General features: G+C 37.7%; 1 protein-coding gene across 1 annotated transcript; it reads right to left on the reverse strand.

Moving 5' to 3' along the window:
- On the reverse strand, positions 1-7,067 carry LOC131977745 (claudin-18-like). The gene is made up of 5 exons (XM_059341172.1): positions 6,848-7,067; positions 3,090-3,254; positions 2,866-3,004; positions 1,554-1,667; positions 1-330 (listed from the first exon to the last, which is right to left on the reverse strand). Exons 1-5 carry the CDS (start codon positions 7,065-7,067, stop codon positions 189-191), a joined length of 780 nt encoding a protein of 259 aa, XP_059197155.1. The 3' UTR covers positions 1-188.
- Positions 7,068-22,356: the final 15,289 nt, after the last annotated feature.

Here is a 22,356-nt window from a genome sequence, read left to right on the forward strand (position 1 = left end):
ATTATATGATGTTTTAAAAAATAAAAAGTAAAAAAAATACCTTGAATGTGTAGCAGTTCAGCCAAATGAATGTAAAGAGAAATCAGAAAATAACCACTCTTCCCATTAGTGTGGGTCAAAACAAGAGAAAAACATCATCACACAGCAGCAGAATATGACAGAGAGGTATCTATAGGAGTGAAAGGATTCTACACATAGTCAAATCTCTGGTTGGACTGCCGTCCGTCCTCGGTGTGGGCTTTGTAGGAGTCATTGTAGGCTGGACGGGGTCTGGTGTCAGGCTTGTAGATAGTGTGTTGAGAGGCAGCTTTGTAGGCCATTGCATCGTACCTGAAGAATATGAGAAAATAAGCAACTTTAAATAAAAGACAGACAAGCATGAATAGTCTAGTTTGACATCTTGTATGCTGCTGGAGTGAATTATACGATTTGCTCTCCCCACCTCATCAGTCTCTGGATATCCCAGCACTCATTAATATGAAAATAAAAAACACATTTTCAAGGAATACTGTGACCAGGAGAAGAATATAAGGCCTTCTTTGTATTGTTTTGGGAGCAGCCTCATAAGCATTTGCAACACAGAGAAAAAACCCCACACCAAATGACTTGCATTTACATTTTGCTGAGTATGTGTCCTTAACTTTCAAAGGAACTAAATGTTTACTGCCCCACAGCAAAACAGAATATATCCAGGGTGCTTTTTGTTAAAAGCATTCATCTAACATCAGCGAACATACAATCTGCACGAGTGTTTTGCATGTAGCACCTGCTTACTAGACATTTCTGTTGCATCTCTGCTGTATTCCTCTCTGTTACTTTACTGTACAGGAGAGAAGAAGTTTTGTCAAAGTTGCTGCTGTCCCCCACTGGTCCCCTTGAAGGTCAAAAAGGTCAAAAAGCGTGTTTGAGTAACTGATTGAGTGACTGAGTACTTTTAGTTTTTTTACTTTAGTACTATTTGGAAAGCGGCTGAGTGTTTTGGCTACGCCCACTAGTTAGTTCCCCTCGGCCTCTGTTCCCATACAGGTACTTTTGTAGCTGCTAAACAACGGAGTTCGAATGTGACAACAGACCGACGCGGCAAGCAGTGTTGCCAACTTCTGTCGCTACATTTAGCGACTATTCAGACCCCTGTAGACTATTTTTCAAAAAAGCAACTAGCGAGAAATCTCGCGACTTTTTCTGGTGTCATTGGAGACTTGTTCCTACTCTTCTTAACGAGTAGCAGGTGCCGTCCCAAAGCACCCACAAGCTGCCCAGTCCTCCCGCAGCAGTCGGATGTTAACCCCTCAGCATCCAGTTTGCACCAGTCTGCAAATGAGTCACGCATGCGCAAAATCGCCACCTTAACCATATCCAATCAGCGTCCACTAGTTAGTAGCGGCTCAGAAAGTACCTACCCAAGGCAGGTACTTTCTGAGCCGCTACCTGAGCTGCTAACCGGTGAAGTTTGGCGGATCTTGGGCGCATCCTCTCTCCCAAGCCACACCCATAACGGCTCACTACAGAGAAAAGTACCTAATGGAAATGCACCTAAAGATGATTGAACATACCGTTGCTTTCCATCTGAAGTCATTCCACGGCAGGCCAGACACAACATGATCCCTCCAATGAACAAGATAGCTCCACCGATCCAGCCCACGAATAGAGCGGGCCCAAAAGTGTACCTGAAAGAAGACAGTGGTGACAGTAAAACAGGACAGTATGACACTCATAACCAAATGTATGGACCAACACGGCACACTTCAGTGTCTGTATGAGACGCACTATGCTTTTACATTATTTCGAAGTAAACCTATAGAGAGCAAACGAAATGACGTATTTTTGTTGGCCAACTTGGAAGTTGCATTGGATTTTGGATCATTGCAGGAAATAAGCTCTGTAGCAAACGCATGTTTCTGATGCTGACATGTTACAACCACATTAGGCCTTCTGTATTTTTTCTATATTATATATGTCACATACAACATATACTATGCTGTGTATATCTCTGCATATATTTAAATATATTATTCATTAATGTTACATGTTACATTCATAATACTACATGCAACAACTTATTCAACCTATTTAACATGCTAAAATATTTTCCAATTAATTAACCTTTAATAATATATGTCCGACCGCTTAGGAACCGAGTTGGAAATGACGTAAATACATGGCAAAAATGAACATATATATATATATATATATATATATATATATATATATATATATAAAAATATATATATATATATATTCTATATTGTTAGTTTGAGAGGTCAGACCCTAGGCTGCTAAAATGCTAATTTACTTCACTGAACTCATTCCTGTGGCGCCCTATATGTGTCAATTTTTGATTGTTGGGACACTGTAAAACGTCTAAATTCAGACTGTAGATGTACCAAAAATAAAAGTTTATCAGTTTAAATATTAAACATATTGTCTATGAATACATATAAAAAAGCATTCCATAATGACATTCTGTTTTAATAACATTTTGTACAATGTCTCAACTTTTTTGGAATCAGGGTTGTATAAAAAGCAAGGGTGAGTGGATGGGTTAAACATACAACTGACTTCCCAGAAAACTGCTGTCTGCGTTCCTTACAAAATCAATGTCAATGTAGACTTATTTACGCCGACTTCACTTACGTAGGTTAAGTAACTTGACTCCGGTAGAAAGCATATTTATTTTAACTCTAACCACGATGTTTCCCTCCATTTAACAAAGTCAGTTTTTTTTCAAATACACATTGAACAAACTGTGACCATAGTAGTGTGTCTATAGTTTGATGCGTAGGGCTACGCATTTGCATTTGTAAGTGATGCAAAGTAGTCCTTGGTGCTATAGCAGATAATATCTTAATCTTAATTTGACTTTACCTTGGAGTCAGATTTCCTGAGAGTCCACCGATCCCCCCTCCTCCTCCAAACGAGCTGAACCCCTCACTGAACGTTGTGAACCGAAAACTTTGCACAATCAAGTTAGCGAAGGCCGACACTCCAGCGATGCCACACACACCTACGGATTAAGAGAAAATAATGGAATTAGTGCAAAATGTTTTTTGATGTAATAACAGAACAAGACATTGCGAACATTACTGCACCTGCAATAAGCAACATGATCCCAGCTGTCAGAGTCATTGTGGCTTTGATGTTGTCCTCCATGTTCCCCATTTTCAAGCATTTCAGTGCAAATATGGTGATCAGGCAACCGATGGCTCCGAGAATGATGCCAACAATCATCAGGGCCCGCACGGCCTGGAGCAGAGCTGCAAGGCAAAGTTACAATTTGAATTTGCAAGCTGTTAAATTACAGTACTGGAAAATAATAACAGTAGATTTACTCAACCATTGTGCAGTTTTGAGGTCCACTACATCTATTTGACTGTTTCTTATTACTTAGCAGGGTATGATTTTCTATACAAAAGTATATGATCAATAAATAAATTATAGTGCAGCTGTACACACGAAGCTATCCAACAGCATGTTACTTAAATAGTACCATGCCATTCTTCTAACGGCCCAGTAGCCCAAATAAGTAAACTTTTTCTGACCCAAACAAAGTCGTTTTGTTCCCGAACCTAACCATTACTTAACCACAGCATTGTAACTAGGGTTGCAAAGGGGTGGTAAATTTCCGGTAAATTTCCAGAAACTTTCCGTAGGAAGTTAAGCTGGGGAATTTTGGAAAACTTAAAAAAAAACATGACATTTCAACAACTTTATTTTAAAGTCGAACCTTATCAAGTTTTAATTATTTTATTGAACAATCAATTATTTCATTGAACAACTAAAACATGAATGTTTTACATTCAAATATTAAGTAAAATGCAAAATGAAATCTGGTTGTTTTAGTCAAGGTTACGCTAAAATATATTTACCTATAACTATATAACTAACTATATTTAAGTTCCCTGTTAAGGGCCAACCTTCATATTTGTAAATTCCAGGTTTATTCCCATAAATTCCCATTAATTCACATGGAAAGTTTTCAACTTTGAAAATTTCCCAAATTTGCAGTCCTAGTTGTAACATAATAATTTTTTTTAAGAGGCACTTCAGCAGCGACTAAACTCCAGTGTGTATTTTCAGACTACTGACACATGTAGCTATGTGTTGGACCATTTGGATGTTGACAAAATAAGCAGTCCCCATTAAAATGATCTCCATCTTGACCAGAAATACTGCTTTCACCAATAATGATGATCCTTTATATAACAAATGTATTTTTCCTGTTAATTATACTGTAGTCTTACTACATGTACTTCAGTAAAAGATCTGAGTACTTCTCTTACCACTGCCAGTGTAGTATAGAACACACACTAGAAATTATTCATAATCATAAACATTTACACGTGTTCTGTTGAGGATGTAACTTACAACAAACAAAATATAGCCTCATTTAAAAAAAAGCAGCTTTGAACTTGGCTTTCTCATATATATTTCTGATAGGTAAGCAAAACTGACTGAGTTACTAATCTTAACTAACTCACATTCAAATCTCATCAGTCTAGCACCACTTGTACGTATACAAAGGCAGTACAGGGTACTTTACAGGATAATAAAAGTAGAAATACTTACATGCATACACACTCATACATACATGTATACAAAATCAACAAGTAAATTGCATAAGGGGAGGGTTGTAGGGTTTTTATGTAGCTCCTTAATGAACTACTTGTGAAAGGTCAGAATCTCCTTTTCCTCATGTTTTACTGAGGCATGTTTATATCAAGACAATACTTTGAAAGGAGATTAGAGAGCTCAACACATATGGCATTTGTTCACAATTTAAATAAATTAAAGCAAAAAGTAAATCAAGAAAAAAACCCGACATCTTTCCAGCAGCAGTAGCGATATAAAACTCATAAATCGAGGCACCATGTAGTAAAACATATTGACCCAAATGCCATCTTTCAATGGCCTGAGATATTGTAGCTGTATTATTCTAGACTTAAGCCTTTAAGACCTTATGTACAATATGCTCTACACTACATTCAGCTGTTAAGTACAGAGTGTGGAAATGTACTTTACATTGTGTGACACTCTGGTAAAGCTTGTGCTTGCTCAGCTAAGCTTTGGATGTCTCATCAAATTTCCATTTGATTCCGGAGAGACACCATCTTTTCTGCAGTCCGCTGCATTTTTATGCAGGAGGGAAATGGAGAAAATCTGCCCTAAAGCCTCCCGAATATTCTAAAGCACCTTTCCAAGGTCCTTTTGGAAAATGTTCTCCTTAATCCAACATGTGGAGAGAAATGTTTGATAAATGTCTTTTTCTCTTTAAGTGTAATTCTCTTACCTGGAAGTCCTAGTATGGTAAAATAAGGCCTGCACTGTGTGGTACCGTATGATGTCCCTACACACGTGTTCCACAAGCCAGAATAGGTGAAGAAATTTGTTACAACTGTAAAAGATCGGTCTTGCAAGCTCCACATGTCCATTGCTGTTGCGGCTGTTATTAAAAAAAGCCCCAACGTGGACAACATGAATCCTATCAACTGGATCATCGAGACAGCCATTTTAGATGTCCCGCGCAAACTAAGTTAACGCCAATGTCATGGAGCCCTGAAATGGCAGTATCTGAGTTCCAGCTTATCGTTTTGTATGCTTAAACAAGGAACAGTTCTTATCAGGTGTTTACCTAATTTTCATGAGTCTTTGTCCCAGTTTCGGGAAATGACGGCAATGATAATTTCCACCCCTTAGTAACGAGGGTGTGGTTTGACCTCTCGTTATTATTCCCATCATTCGAAGGACACACTGAACTGACATGGAAGGTGGAGCGTATTAGTAAAATATTATTAATGATGCCTACTAATCCAGGTCAGTAAAGGGTGAACATGATGTGGTTTCCAACTGCCAATTATGAGTCACCTTAATGATTTGTTGTCATCTTTTTAATGCAAATAGTGAGTCAAAAACCTTAAATTCAGTTGGAGCGTACTGTTGGCACATTTATGCAAAAATGTTCCATATTATTATATTAAACTCAAACTGTTGTGGGTTGAAGTTGTTCTGAATTCCAACTATCAAGCTCAAACGCCCTGAAAAAGGTTTTTTCTTTTAATCAGCTTCTCACTATGAGCAGTTCGATATAGTATTATTCTAAGTGTATTCAGCTTTTTTTTAATCTATGACAACTTGATGATGGAACTGCTTATTTACGAACCCATTATTCCAGAATACCCAAATAAGTAACTGAATAAAACACAAAAATGCAGCCATGCAACTTTACTTAAGATTCATAAATTTGGTAACATAGCATGCTGTTTTCATCAACATAGTAACATAGTAATTCATACGAAAAGTAATATGAAATTTGGTAGCTATCCCGCAAAACAAAAGCACTAAATTTCGTACCAATCCACTTATGTAAGTACACTGTAAAACCCAACTTGCTGTTTCAACTTAAATATTTGAGTGTCCATGCTGCGAAAGAATTGTATGTCAAGACAACAAAGACAATGGAGTTCACTCAAATGAATCTTGCTATTTGACTCAATATTTTTAGTTAAAATGACTTTAAAATCTTTGTTGTATTGAAAAGGAAAAATTAGTTATGATAACAAACAAGCAACATTGGGTTTTACAGTGTACGCATTAAGGGCAGGTGGACACAAACCCACGAAAATGGTATTCGTTCTCCAGTTGGAAACTTTTTTAGTCATGTTACATTATGAAAGTCACTGATGTTACAGTAAGTAGTTTATATTGCCTAACCGTAAGTAGTTTTATATCACAAGGTTACTGTAATTAAAACAGCTGTGTACTGTTATTTCACAGGTATTTCATATAAAATTGTTTTCGTTAAAAATCACACATTTTTGTCCATATTCTTTGTTGCTAAAAAAAACCGTACCTGGCAGTCCCAGAATGGTGAAATAAGGTCGGCACTCCGTGAAGCCTGAGCTCTGGCGGACACATGACCTCCACAGGCCCGAATACGAGTACACGGCCGTCACAGGGTTGTCAAAGAGGTCTTCCGTCGCCCACTGGTCCATTCCTGTCGCTGCAATTATTCCCGCCACCCCTAACAAACTCAGGAGGAAGCCCATCACCTGACAGAGAGTAGCTGCCATGGTGCTGTCTGTTCTCTGCTGCTGTAAAAAATAAGTGACACTCTGGATTCAAAAAGCTAACGGCTACTCCTCAGCACTGCGGCTGTGTGTTTGAATATGATATCGGCAGGTGTGAAGTCAAGAAGGACTTTACCAATGACCCTGCCTGTTTACACACAGCCCAGTCATGTACAGAAGGTGGAGCATATTAGTAAAATATTATTAATGTTGCTTTCTAATTCAGGCCAGTAAAGGGTGAACATGATGTGGTTCTCTAACTTTTTACTGCAAACAGTGTGCGTCAGAAACCTTAACTTCAGTTGGAGTGTACTGTTGGCACATTTATGCAAAAAATTCCCAAATTACTATTTCATATTCAAACTGTTGTTGGATAAAGTTGTTCTGAATTCAAACCATCAAGCTCAAACACCCTGAAAACCAATTTTTTTTTTCAATTAGCTTCTCACTATGAACACACAATTTTCTTCCAAACTTACAGTTTTGGTGATTATTCATGAAAGATTTGTGTATTTGTTTTGTTGTCTGTGTTCATTGTTTTGAATCAGTTGGAAAAACAAGGTGTATTTCTGTGCACTAATCGGGATAAAGCAAAATTTGAGTTTAGAATATCATGACGCTTGTGTGCTTGTGTGTTTGTATTGCCTTGTCAATCAAGCCTGATCACACCACACCTTCATAGATGAAGCAATTTAATAACAGAGTTTGGTGACTCTTAATGGATTATATATCTGATATATATATATATATATATCTGAACTACTGTACAGTTGTATTAATTAGTTGTACAACTGCACGAAAACCAAAGTGTAGAAACAATTATAAACTGTTTAATAACGTGAGCTAATAATGAGAGCTTCATGACAGGTTCAGACTACACAATAACTTTGTCCTTTTTGACGGTCACTGTGTCAGATTAGGCGATTATAAAGTCATACATTTTGTCGTCATTTTGGTTTTTGGAGCCATAGGTGACTGTATTTGGACAAGTTTGACGGTGAACCTGGGGAGGTTAGCAGCCCGGCAGCGAGGCAAGCTACCGTTAGCATAGAAAACTAGCTATGTTAGCACGGTAGGTGCATTATTCAGGTTTACCTGGATGTTAATTGAGATGCCAAATTTGCCTAGCGAAAAACATGCCTCAAACAGAGGCTTTTCTTTCTTACCAGAAAATATTACAGCCAATTACAGTTGGTGGGCAGATTTTGTTACCTACTGTGCTGTTTTCCTGTTTCCAGTTTTTGTGCTAAGCTAATCCAACCAGCTGCTGGCTACTTAACAGATTTAAATGATGATATTGATAATAATCATCTCTTCCAATTCTTTGCCAGAATGTGAATATTTCCAAACATATTTCCCAAAATATCAATGTAAAATATGTAATAACTATACAAATCTTTATCTTTGATTGTTGCTGATTTAGCCATGAATATTTAATGTTTTACAGAAGTACTTCAGATTTCCAGGGGCTTTAAAAAACATGTTTTTGCCTTGAATATCCAAACGTTGGCTGCCATTCATGTTTCTTTATCTCCTGACAAAACCGTGTACATCCAGCGTACTGTATCCTGTTTACAGCTTGGTGGTTGAGTCATATCCTAATGATGGGAAACCTAAATGTGATGTGATGGGCTGCAATGTGGCAATACCTGGCAGGAAACTGTATGATACATGTTGATATTTTCTCCAATCTAGAGTTGTTTTTGCTGTCTGTCTACTTTGCAAAATCCCAAAGTAACACTGACACTATTTTGATCCAGATGTATAGAAACACCCCGAAATAAGACATTAATAGGAGCTTGAAACCAGAAAATATATGCTTGTATTAACTCAGTGGGGTTGTTTCTGTCATATTTAAAATACTAAGGACCAGTGGTGGAAGAAGTATTCAGATCCTTTACTTAAGTAACCACACCGTGAAATTACTCCACTACAAGTAAAAGTCCTGCATTCAAAACTTACTGAAGTAAAAGTATCAGCATCAAATTGTACTTAAAGTATCGAAAGTAAAAGTACTCTTTATGCAGAATGGCCTCACTCAGATTATTATTATTAAAATAAATGTTTTTATGTAAGGAGCATTTAATTTCTTTAAGATAGCGCTCATCTACACTACTTAATATACTGTTTCGAGATTTAATTTATAAAAAACAAGTCAAATCACTTTAAATGTAACAAAAGCTGTCAGCTAAATGTAGTGGAGTAAAAAGTACACGATGTGCCTCTAAATGCAGTGAAGTAGAAGTATTCCATAAAATGGAAATAATTAAGTAAAGTACAAGTACCTCAAAATTTTACTTAAGTACAGTAATTGAGTAAATGTACTCCTTCATAACAAAGGACTTTACTAAAATGTTATTTTAGTGTTATTATAAGTCTTAAACTAAATCATTTTGTCTCTGAAGCACATTTACAGTTTGAATATTGTTCTACAGTATGTCTCAGCCAAACTGTAATAAGCGATACTAGATGACACTGTTGTTTGGGTGGTAGCTCTGTTTCGTTGGGCTCCAGCAGCCAGTCAGGCAAAAGTAAATACTGATATGATTGTAGAGAACTGAAACCAATTTGCCTGTGACTGATATGTCGAGGCACTAGGACTAAGTCGAAACCGGGCTGGGGCCGTGTTCAGAGTACAACACACCTTGTGCATGTACATATATAATAAACATACAGAACTGTACCTTTGCTAAACTCCAGGTAATGTAAGGTGTCTTAGGGCAGGTATAAAAGTTGTGATATATTTCTCACATTAATTAGTGCAGGACGGCAACAATTAGTTAATTATTAATTATGACAAACCTAATGTTTCTCATATCATCCTAATGAAGTTAGACAATGTTTATGACTGGTGGTGGTAAAAGAAGCATTGCCAGATGCAAATTATTCCCTTTTATTAAAAAACTTTCTCATTCAGTGTAAAAGATGGCAATTATCAATAATTATTTAGTAATTCTAGAATAATATATGACATGGTAACTACATAAATTTAAAAGTAACCCCAGTACGTTTGTATTTATTTCTCAAAATAATACCAGAATCTTAGACTTTCCTCTCATTAATGCTGCTCTGACGAAAGTACACATGACCTAAAGGCAGGTGACAAAAAAGGTTAAATAAATATGTTTAAAGGCAGACTTGACCTCTCAGGACTTGCAACTGTGCAATAAATCACTGCTGAAAGGACTGTGAAAGTAGTTCAAGTGACCCACCCAGTCAAGCACACACTACTCTCTCCCACTCACACACACTGGCGACCTGATTTAATCACTGTCAATAGAAATAACAGTAGCGTGTCGCACTAATGATTTTTGCTGTCTGCTGTGCAAAGCCATTTGTTCCCCCAGCAGGCTGAACCTTGAGCAAACAACTTTTTCAGCATCTGTAGGAGCTGCTGTTTACTTATCATGAGCTGCCCTTACAAATATACATGAAAAGAGAAGCTACTTCACACACATGGATTTGCCAAGTAGCTACAAACATAAGATTTATTCCCTGTAAAGGTATTGGTTTACTATGAATAAAATGCTTCATTAAGTACTGTAAGAAGCAGTGTTTTTATTGTTAATCTGGCAGTTGGACAGTTAAACTCATGCTCTGCACCCACATTTTGGTTAAAGCCACAGAACTTTAATAAAACAAAAATGTTGACTTTGAATGTAATGCAACTATCACGATAAACGATAGTATCGTTGAGTACATCCTTTTCCACAACAATTCATTTTTAAATCTCAAGAATATTAAACATTGGAATTGAAATGTGGAAAAGAAATATTTAAACATTCTAGATAAATAAAACATAAATAAATAAACTACAATAAAAACAAATAAAATATACTCACTGAGATAAATATTATATTATTAAATATTAAAAATAATATATAAACAGCTGTTTGGGAGATTTTGGTTGGTTTATGGCTTATGTAAATAAACACGCATGTAAACAACAATTATCGAGTCCAGACCAAACTATCTGTTCATTTTATCAATGGAACTATAAGTCCATATAGTAATTATTGAGACAGGCCTAATAAACACAGACATTTATTTTGAAAACCCACTATATATGTAACTAGCAGAAAGTGAAATACCTTCCCTGACGCATCCAGAACCAAAGAATCAGTATCTGGTGAGTTGGGATGTGAATGCAATGTGTAAGTGATATCTAATTTTAACAACCTTCACTCAGACATTCAGTGATTTTTTTGTGTCCACTTTGGGGGCAGCGTAACAAGCCGTAAACACCAAAACGACATATCATCTTTTAGCTCCATGGAAGAGGGAAGAACCCAGGAAGTGGAAGGGCCAACAATGGAATTACAACTCCCAGGTACGTCACTTGATGTCATGGGACCCAGAAAGACTTTTTCCCGTAGACCTGCACTGGGAAAGAGATGTCTAAAAATCAGCAAATGTATTTGTTTTAACATCACAGCTCCTCTGGAAATGGCTCATTTCCCTATCAGTACAATAACATTTAAAAAGTCAAAGTCAATTGAATGCAAGCTGTAATATAGAGTATAGTCTCTCAGCAGGATAAAATGGGGTTAGAAAAGAATGTACATTAATAACTATATCTATGTTATTTCGTATATCCAGTTATCTTGAGACAGAAGTTGGTAGGACTTTGCCACTACATAATCATTATTAGTTTATCTTAAAATTAGTACAAATCTCAAGTATTAGAAACTGAATATTTAATTAGGATTATTTTAATATCTGAACGTTTTCTAAAACAAAAAGTCGTTCAGAAATATTAATTTTCATGTCAGAAAAGCAGCAGACAGTTGTGAAATGGCAAAAAGAGGTTTTTGAAGAAAAAGTGGCAATAAAGTGGCAACTGCTGTAAGAAAGTAAGAGAAGCCGAACCCATTGAAGTTAGCGGAGTGCTATGCTGAAAGTAGCCGAATCTTCTGGCAGAAGACTCTATTGCAGAAGAGCAATGGAAGATCTGGATATTTTTTACACATGGATGTTGAAGGTTTTTGGCTCTGTCTGCCACTGAGCAATTTCAGGCCTCACCTCCAATGCCGGATCTGGTTTCTTATTTTACATCCATGGGTAGAGGATCCGCTCCCTATGTAGAAGGGCTCATTCTTAGTTTCAGGTGATTCTACACCAGTGGCAGAAAGTAACTAAGTACATTTACTCAAGTACTGTACTTCAGTACAATTTTGAGGTACTAGTATTTCCATTTTATGAAACGTTTCACTACTACTCCTCTACATTTTTGGCAAATATTGTACTTTTTACTCCACTACATTGAGCTGACAGCTTTAGTTACTTTTCAGGTCGAAATTTAAAAAAAAATATGATCAAATTAAAGTGATTAGACTTTTTAAAGTAAATCTTATAACAATATATTAGGTAATAAAAGGAGCCCCGCCTTTACAAAATTAAAACACTGCTTCCATAAAAGCATCAATATAAATATTCTTATAATATATTTAGAATATATAACAATCTGAGTGGGTTCATTCTGCATAACAAGTACTTTTGCTTTTGATACTTCAAGTACATTTTCATGGTGATACTTTTGTACTATTAACTTCAGTAAGCTTTGAATACAGGACTTTTACTTGTGGTGGAGTAATTTCACAGTGTTGCATTAGTACTTTTACTTAAGTAAAGGTTCTGAATATTTCTCTCACCACTGTTCTACACTAATGTATGTATTATGAATTTTATACTCCATTTCTTCTAAAGCTCTCTCAATCCTACACACTGGTAAGGCTAATTCAGTTGAAACAACAGGGGAACTGCAACAAACAGTATCTCATATAGCATGGCATGCTGCATGGCATTATCTGCTCTCATTTTCTCCGAGTTTGTTAAAAAAAAGTTTGGGTGACAGACCTTAAAAGAAATTTCCACACCAACTCTTATTTTGAACTCCAGTCAAGAGCTCCATTACCACTCAGGCTACAATAAGAAAACACTAGAAAGAGATGTGCTGAAATGATGAAAGGCTGTCTCTGGAAAATGGTAGAAAAATGGCCCATTTACTTTCTTCCACCTTTTGGGTGTGTAAATGGATTTTTATTCAGTAATCAGTGCACTGCTGGCGGCTGGACACTAGAGGGCAGAGTGAGCGCAGAGAAACACAGGCGGCTGTCGCAGCAGGGAGCAAACTTGCTGGGAGTGTGATAAGAAGTCCTTTCACGTAGCGTGGCCTGGAGGGAATGTGCTATTTCTCTGAGGGCATCAGGAACTTCTACAAAATATGAGCAGGTCAGGAGGAGGACAATCAGGATTTCAGTGCAAATTTCCTTCAGTGCATAAGGGTGCATATGACAGACATCAGTCGGAATTATTACTGTTATAGAATTTGGTTTAAAAAAAAGGTTTAGTATGAGCCAGAAGGCAGACCAAGTGATCTAGTTGTGCTAAATGAGTCACATGAGTTCCAGCTCTCACCCACTTCAAACAATGAACACTACCTGGGCAGCCAGGGAGACGAGTGCACCCCCCACAAATCTGTTACATTTGAAGAATGAGAGAAAACTTCAAAAATCCCTGAGCAATTAACCAATCACAGTCCAGCAGGACAGTGTGACAGAGTGCACACATCATTGGTCGACAGGCTCGCATCCGTTATGCTTTCAGTGGGGCGAGATCTAAATTAGAGAGCCAATTAACTCTGCTAATAGCCCTCTCCTATTTAATCTGGAAGACAATAGGGATTGAAGAAGAAGCTTTTACAATATCCTCTTTCTGCCACGATTCTGAGGGTCTGCGTTTGCCTCCTTGTTTTCACTTCAATTAGCCCAGTGCTTTCTATGATTAAGTACCTATAATTATTTTTCAATTAAGGCTTTGATCTGGTGTGTACTGTATACAGCTCCTTAGCGTGCCTGGAAGAATGAGGATGAAACAGTAAATTTGTTCCCTTCTGTGTTGTGTTGATGAGGGTGCAAGTGAGATTAAGCTTGCAGAGCTGCTGGGAGAGCTGCTGCAGCCACAAAACTTGATCAAACATCCACAAGATTTTTTTTTAGCTTTTTCCCAGCATCAAACTTTTTTATTTTCATTGTCTCATCCCCAATAACAGAGCTACCTATGTTCAGTGAATCAGTGATGTTCATGGGACAGTGAATCTCTTGTGATCTGACTTGCTATATGATAGAATTTTCTTTATGCATTTAAGATGATCAGACATCATAATATGCCACAATTTGCCAACCAGAAAAGTCAAAAGTAAATCAATATGAAAGTTTTGTTGACTTGAAGTTTGATTCAGTACTTTTTTAGATCCTTTTTTTCTTTTTTCTTTTCTAGTCTTTTTCATTTAAAAACTAATAAAGATAGTTATGTTTATTGGAAATAATAAATTATGCATAACAAATGTTTATTTAGTATTGCATCATCTCATGTTAGTCTCTTCTTATTTTTCGTATCTTACTAATAACTATTACTAATGGCTGTGTAACTATACTAACAGTATACTTATACAATTAGTACCTGCTACATACTGGATACAATTGGGACTCATTAAAAAAAATAAAAATCCTAATCTCAAATTGGGGTGTTGCAATATGCCAACACTGACAATACACATATGATAATATTGTGTGAATAATGCATCGCCTCATGAATATTTTCCATTTCTTTTTTTTGTACACTTTTGTGTACATTTTGTGTTTTTAGTAAGTGCAGTAGGTAGAAGGTAGTTAGTGTGTGATCGATTATGGGGGTCCGGTCTGTGCCAAAATCCAAGGGTAGTTTATTATAATAACTTTATAATAATAACTTTATTTATATAGCACCTTTTAAAACAGCAGTTCCCAAAGTTTTCCGACAGAGAGCAGTTAATTACGATGTGAATTATGCCATATGCCAAGGCTAAAAACAATTCTTACATTAAAAGAAAAACAATAAAAGACAGAGCAAGAACAATCACAAGACATTCTCAGATACACAGAAAATAAAGGTAAAAGGAGCAAAAAAAGAAGAAATGTGAAGAAGTAAAAAGGAGTAGTAAAATAGAAAGCATTATATAAAAGCAAGTCTATAAAAGGTGGTTTTGAGAAGTGATTTAAAAGAAGTTACTGCAAATCAGTAACTTCTTATTCTCCTCATTATTGACTCAATCCAGCCCTAATCTTTAGTCAGGTAAAAGGTGCGATATTTAGGTACAAATGTAGTATAACAAAGCTGCATAAAAAAGAAGAGACTTCTGTATAGTAATATAGCACTTAAAAGTACTTATTTCATTTTTCACCACTGATTATCAAGTTCAAGTTTACATTACATGACATGCATTCAAACTATCACATATACAGTATTACTGCACGGTGCAGCTTTGGTTTGCTCATTTTTGTACACTGACATTGACTTAATACTTTCCTAAAACGCCACAGTGAGGTAAAGATCATTTAGCAAAACAAAGCAAAATGCACCAGTAAAACAACAAAACATGCAAAAGAGCTTGATCCTCTCACGCACAACGAGGTACTTAATAACACTTACAGGCTATTATAATTCCTCTGTTTACCTAGCTACCTGACCTGGAAGGTAGATCAAAAGCACAGTGATGTGCAGGGTAAAATGACAGTCTGGGTTAATTATCTGTAAAGCTGCAGGGATTAGAGCAATTCACAATAAAATGCAACACTGAGGGTGGTGGAGAGGTAAAACCTGCTTTCTAAGGGGAAGGCCTGGCATCTAATACTAACAGGGACATCCACAGAAAGGAGATATGGAAAAAGTTTACCTGATCTGAATCCTTGTTTTTAATATACACATAAGAGATTTAATTTGCTATGACTTTACAGGTAAAACATTGTTCTTAGTAGAGTTGGGTCAATTTCTGGTTTGACTGGTCCGGTCCGGTGTACAAGCTTAAACCGGTTTGATTTTATGCTAACTGATTGAACCAGCATTTGTCATCATTCATTATCCTTAACTGCGCATCCAAACTCGGGTCGGACTGGAGCCGATCCCAGCTGACATTGGGCGAGAGGCGGGCTACACCCTGGACAGGTTGCCAGACTATCACCTTTAAACCTTAAGCTGCATGTTTTTGAACTGTGGAGGAAGCCGGAGGACCCAGAGAGAACCCACGCTGACACGGGTGGACATTCAAACTCCACACAGAAGAGCTGCAGGCCGGAGTCGAACCGGCGACCCTCTCATGGCATGTTCTGGTAAAGTAAAAAGTAGCCTACTTACAAGGCGCTAAATCCAATTTGTATTTACAGTGTCTCCACTACATAGACTTCACTTGGACGGGCCCCTGAGCGATATTTATGGCCCCGTTTTAGCTAAAAAATTGTTTTACTAGAAAGTTCATGTTTTGGGGGCAATGAGATGATACACACAGCAGTCAGTCTCAAAGAAAACAAAAACAAAAACTAGCATTTTGGACAAAAGTTAAGCCTCACATTCTTTTTCTTCTGTTTACTGGCAGTTGGGGACCCAACTTAGAGTTGCATTACTGCCACCAAGTGGACTGGATTTGCTTCACTCTAATCCAAATGAACCTGGGGAGCCTCTCATGGTATGCTCCAGTAAATTAAAAAGTAACCTATCTACAAGGGGGTGAATCCAATTTGTATTTACAGTGTCTCCAACACATAGACTTCACTTCGACGGGCCCCCAAGTGATATTTACGGCCAACAAAGTATATATGGCAACCCCATTTTAGCAAAAAAAAAAATTACGAGAAAGTTTTCGTTTTTGGGGCACTGAGACGATACACAGCAGTTAGTCTCAAACAAAACACAAAAAGAAGACACGTTTTGGACAAAATCATTAAATTACTCACCATAGCTTTTATATAATCTTGATTTGTATTTATATTATTCATTCAAACTACTTTTTTTTATTCCGGTAATTTATATTCACACCTTTTTCTTTTAAGTAATTTTCCCCATTGTGGGATCAATAAATTATAATCTAATCTAATCTAAAAGATTTAAGGCTCATGTATTTCTTCTTCTTTTTACTGGCAGTTGGGGAGCCAGCTTAGAGATGAACCAATGCCACCAAGTGGACTGGAAATGCTTCGCTGTTCAAATGGCTGCTGATTCAAGTGCGAAACCTAGTGGTCAGATCTGGTGTACTAGTGTTCAGGTGTTCGTCTTAATATCAAACCCGTTTGAAATGTTTTAAACCAGCCCAACCCTAGTTCCGAGTATCTATTTTGGCTAATAAATTCAATTTCACACAATTCATTGATAATGAACGGTTTCCAATGCAGAACAATTTACTTGAAAATTGTTTTCATCAATGAGAATAACAATACATTGATTCAAACCCCATTCCACCTGCAAATCCTATTAAAAGTTTCAACAAAGAAGTGCAATCCTGACATTTGTCAGCATGTCAGAGTCTTTTTTTCCATTATGTTGAGGCCTACTTGCGTTATTTGAGAGTCTCCTAGCTAGCAGAGGGTGAGAAACAGAAATCCATTGAGAGGCCAGTAATTAACTCCTTTACTGTAATTAAAACACTGGAGTCTCTTAAGGGTGTCAGCCTCCTAATGAGTTGTGACATTTTGCAGGCTCCGTGTACCCAAATCTGTACTGTCACTGTGTGCTACCTACACGCAGACAGTTCTGGAAGTGTTCACAGCTGGGCGAGGAAGAAAAATAAAAAAAATAAAAGGAGAGGGGAAGAAAGAGGAAGATGGGACGCTTTCATTGCCCTAGAAGGATAGAGAGAGGAGGAAATAATGAAATATCAGGGCTTTGTGAAAAATAGAAAAATAAAAATGGGGGGTGCAGGTAGGGGTGCGGTTGGGAGGAGGAGGAGGGGGGGTCAGGAATTGTGTCTGAAACATTTTGTATGACCTCCTCCCTCGCCCATCCATCAGGCAGGCTGGCTCATTATTCTAACTAGCCAGTTCTTTTCTTCTGTTGCGGGACGCCATCAGCTGCAATCTGCATGCCAATTATCGGCCAGACCCCCTGATACCCCTGCATGGAAAATGATCTGTCAAGGAAAAGAAAAAAAAGAAAACGAAAAAGCGAGAAGGCTTGTGCACTGTAGCCCCAATCTCTCCAACCCCCCCATCTCCCCCCTTTTACACTCTATTCCTCTCTCTCCGCTTTCCTGTACAGCAGTGACAGGGCTTCCTAGAAAATTAATCTATGGAAAGAGAAGAATAAAATTATAAATGTAGCTATTCTCCCACTCCGGCCGCTCAGTTCTCTGGGCTCCGGAGGGCAGGGGAAGTGGAGTTTGTGATAATTGCCAGGGAGAGGGGGGCGATAACAAAGGGACACTCTTCCCCTGAATGTTACACTAAGGGCAAGAGGAGCGGTCATGAAGCAACCATCATGCTTTTTACGCTCCCAGGTATGCTTCCTTTTTTCCTTTCTTTCCCATCTATTTCATCATCAAATTACAGATGAGATGAGCTGCCATTTCTGATCACACTCTTGATCTCTTAACTGTGCTGCATAAGCAGTGTCAGGAATAAAGAAATTTGATGTCAGTGGGCCATCTGGTAATCGCCGAAACCATATGAACTGTGCCCGACGATCATAAACAAAGTCTGAATACATTTAAAAGTCACAATTGACCGTTCGCTGAGTCTCACCCCCCTCGGTTACGGTTGCCTGTCAAGCTTTCTGCTATGCATGGCCTACGTGCATTTTAAAAATGATACTGGTATACCACTTTTTAAAACAATGGGTCCTCAATTTCAGATACGGGCTAGGCAAAAGCAGGCTTCTCCTTTCTAGCTGGCAACCATTTTTATCAGCTACAACTAGCTAGCTAATTAAGCTAGCTCCAGGAGTTGGCTGAACACGACTATTTCATGTTCCCAGCTCATTTTAAAACAAGTAATCTGCAACAGCGGTCTTAATTATGCACTTCAGACATGATATCATGCTGAAAGTTTGAGGGTGAAGTTGCACAAAGTTGTCATCCTCAGCAGGTGATGGTCCATGTTGAAGCAATAGAAATAAACACTCTATAGTTCTATTAGTATGATAAGATAAGGAGATTGTAATGTAAGATTAAACTGTTATTTCTTATTAATATAAGACTAGTTTGCTGTTTTAGTTGGCTTACATACTTGTTCATACTTTGAAAAAGTTAGTCTTTTACCTTTTGAATAACAATAGAAAAATATTTTTGGGATGATTACTGCTAAATATAATGCTATATTTAGGTAATGTTGGGTTGTAAACTTCCCTGAATTATATGTAGAGAAGGAAAGAGCGGCTAACGTTAATCTAACAATAATCTAAACTCTGATGTCGGATAGTGTGTTATGATTGGCTGTAGGGGGGTGGTTGTTTGCCTAGTTCCACCTTACTGTACTGTGATTTGCTAGTATTCACGTGTCATTGTCCTATTGTGTCATTGCTAGCTATCTTACGAGTCAGCCCGTGGATGTATAAAGAGAACTGGATGTAGTGTTGTGGAGGCGGGGCAAAGCTCATTCCTATGAAAGTTGCTCAGTTGCCAAAAAAGTTTCACATCCATGCATTAAAGTACCCAGATCTTCTATGGCTCTTCAGATGTATGGACTCGTGGAGCAAGCACACAAGGGACTTCCGCCGGCCGAGCTGACTACTTCTGGTTCATAAATAAAAAATAACAGGTTATCCGCAGGGTCTTAAAAAGTCATAAAACTTCTTAAATCCAATCATTTGAATTTAAGGCCTTAAATGTCTAAAATTCTCTTAAAATCTCATAAAATGTCTTAATTACGATCTTGAAAGGTCTTAAAAAATGTATTAACATTACTTTTATTTAAAACAAATGCATAAACTTCAGTCTCTTTTAAATGTTTGAGGACGCCTTAACATAACCACAAAACCTGTCTAGCATGGTCAGAATTAGTAACCCCACAAACATATGAAACCTAGTCGACGAAGTGGTCCTTGGCCTTGATGATAGCACTTGTTTATTAGGTTATTAATGTAGAGGGTAAGCTAGTTATCCGAACATGCTAATGATTCTAGCTTTTGTTAAAGCAGACAATGTTTTTTTGTTGTTTCAATCACTGTTTTGCACTTTTCTTTTTTGCACAATTCTTTCCTGGTCATCTTTGCAAATGTTTAATTTATCTGCACATTATTTAGTTTCCTGCAATGTTGAATTTCCCAGTTAAAGTCCAATTCCTCTGCAAATTTTTGAAATTTTATTTTTAATATTTTTTAAGTTATGTTTAATTTTAATGTATGTATAGTGTATGTTCAATGTATGTTTGAATGCTGCTAGTGGATGCTTGAATTTCCCTCGGGATAAATAAAGTATCTATCTATCTATAAAGGCTAAAATAAAAGCCTACCCTTTGAACTTAATTGCTGGGTACTTCAGTCCCATAAACACTGCTTGGACGCGTGGAGTCAATCCAAGCTATGAATAAACAATCACTATTCATAGGAGAGGTTTAGCTAATGGTCAATTTAGTTTGAATTGTGACTGTATTTCCTTTTCAGTCCACCTACTTTTTGGGACATAGGTGGCTGGCAAATTATGATTTCTGACTGGATCAAGCAATTCAACAATAGGATTTAATCATGACAACACATATACAAAGTTAGACTTTGCTGTCTGGTCTTAAAGCCAAATCCCCGTTGTCCCTTCTTTAAGAGATGAGGCAAGGAATCTATGTGTGAATGACAGCTGAGAAAAAAACCTCACAAAGCCAACGTGATCCTGATTTCCAACACAGAGAGGAGAAGCACTGAAGCCAGGAGAAGAACTCGGCAGAAGCAGCGGAGAATTGGGTTTGCTCTGTCTGCCTTTGTGGTGCATGTGTGTGAGCTTTGATTAAAGACAGAAGATTCTTTAAGCACATTAGGGCCATTTTGTCCAATTGTTTCACGCCCTCTTCCATATCCACCCGCACAAAAGATACAGACTGCAGCACAAAGCAATGCTCACCCTCTTTACTCTGCTCTATCACACTGAGCAGGCCCAGTGCAGGCACAAACAGGCAAGGACCAGAGGAATTATGCTCTTGTGTAGTACTAGTAGCAGCAGAAGCGTCAGTGTAATGTCTTATCACTGTAAGGGCAGATGAAGAATTGACACACAAAGGCAAAGAAAACAAAGGCACCATGTAGTCCCATGTTTAGAGCCAATATAAATATATATATATATATGTATATATATATATATATATATATATGTATATCAGATGAAGACTTCCCACAAAGGACAGCTGTAATATCTTGTTAATACATTGGGTTGTAGCACCACTGATAGGGTCAGTAATTGATATGGTTGTAGTGCCAGAGACCCACTTCTGTAGCCTGCAGTGCACTCGTGTAAAATCTGTGCAGCATTAAACTAACAGCACATGCATTTCATTTGCAATCATCCCCTAAATTCAAAGTCTGGGGGTCTGACGCGGAAATGCAGCGAACAAAACTGCATTTCGATATTCACAGAGAAGAGGAAAATGACTCTGTTAGCATACTCAGTGAGAGAGCTGAACCCAGGCCAGCCAGCCACCATACCCTAGAGTAATAATTAAGAATCCTGTCGCTGAGTTGTCAGTAGTCAATTACACCTCCTGTTCACTCGGGCGCACAATCTGACTGCAAGCAATGCGAAGACACTGGAGCTGTCATCAGAGATGGAAAAAGAAGGAAAATGACTGAAATGAAGATTACTGTGGAGTGGGGATTTTGAGCAGGGTTTAACAGTCTCTGTCAGGAGGTGAGTGCTGAATGCGAGTGACCAAACGCCCTCCCAAACATGAAACCATTATTGCCGATTACACAGAACGGGGACTTTGGTGGTGCATTAATTGAAGCTTTGGCTTGCATCAGTTTCCAATTACTTTTATGCTAGCCTACGGTTAATGCGGTGACAATGGATGGTAGGAACGCGCTCCACAGACGGAGGACTGGGTATGAAGTGAGGGAGGTTCTTGTTGTCACTGAGCGTGAATATAGTCGGATGTGGGAGGCAGAAAGGCTGCACTGCTGTTCCTCTCAGCACGACTATGGAAATATTCAACAAACAGAACTGGTTCAGGCCAAACACCAACAGCTTACAACATGGAGTTGGTGATGGGCCACCATGCAGGTCATACCGAGTTAAAAATGATGTGGCCACGAAGCACCAGGAGCCAATTACACAGTAGTTGAGTTTTATCAACACTAAATTCAAGCGGGTTGCACCACACAAACCTGTCCTTATAGATATTAATCATTTATCTTATTGACCAAATAACATTAGCTTTTAAGTATGCTACGATGAAATATGGTTGCCATATCTTAGACTTTATAAATCACCATAGTTTTGTCATTTAAATTTACATTTTGCAAAAGAAAAACCTCAAACAGCAAAAAATGACCAAATAGTGTTGTTGGC

The sequence above is a fragment of the Centropristis striata genome, chromosome 9 (genome assembly GCF_030273125.1).
Source record: "Centropristis striata isolate RG_2023a ecotype Rhode Island chromosome 9, C.striata_1.0, whole genome shotgun sequence".
NCBI lineage: Eukaryota > Metazoa > Chordata > Actinopteri > Perciformes > Serranidae > Centropristis > Centropristis striata.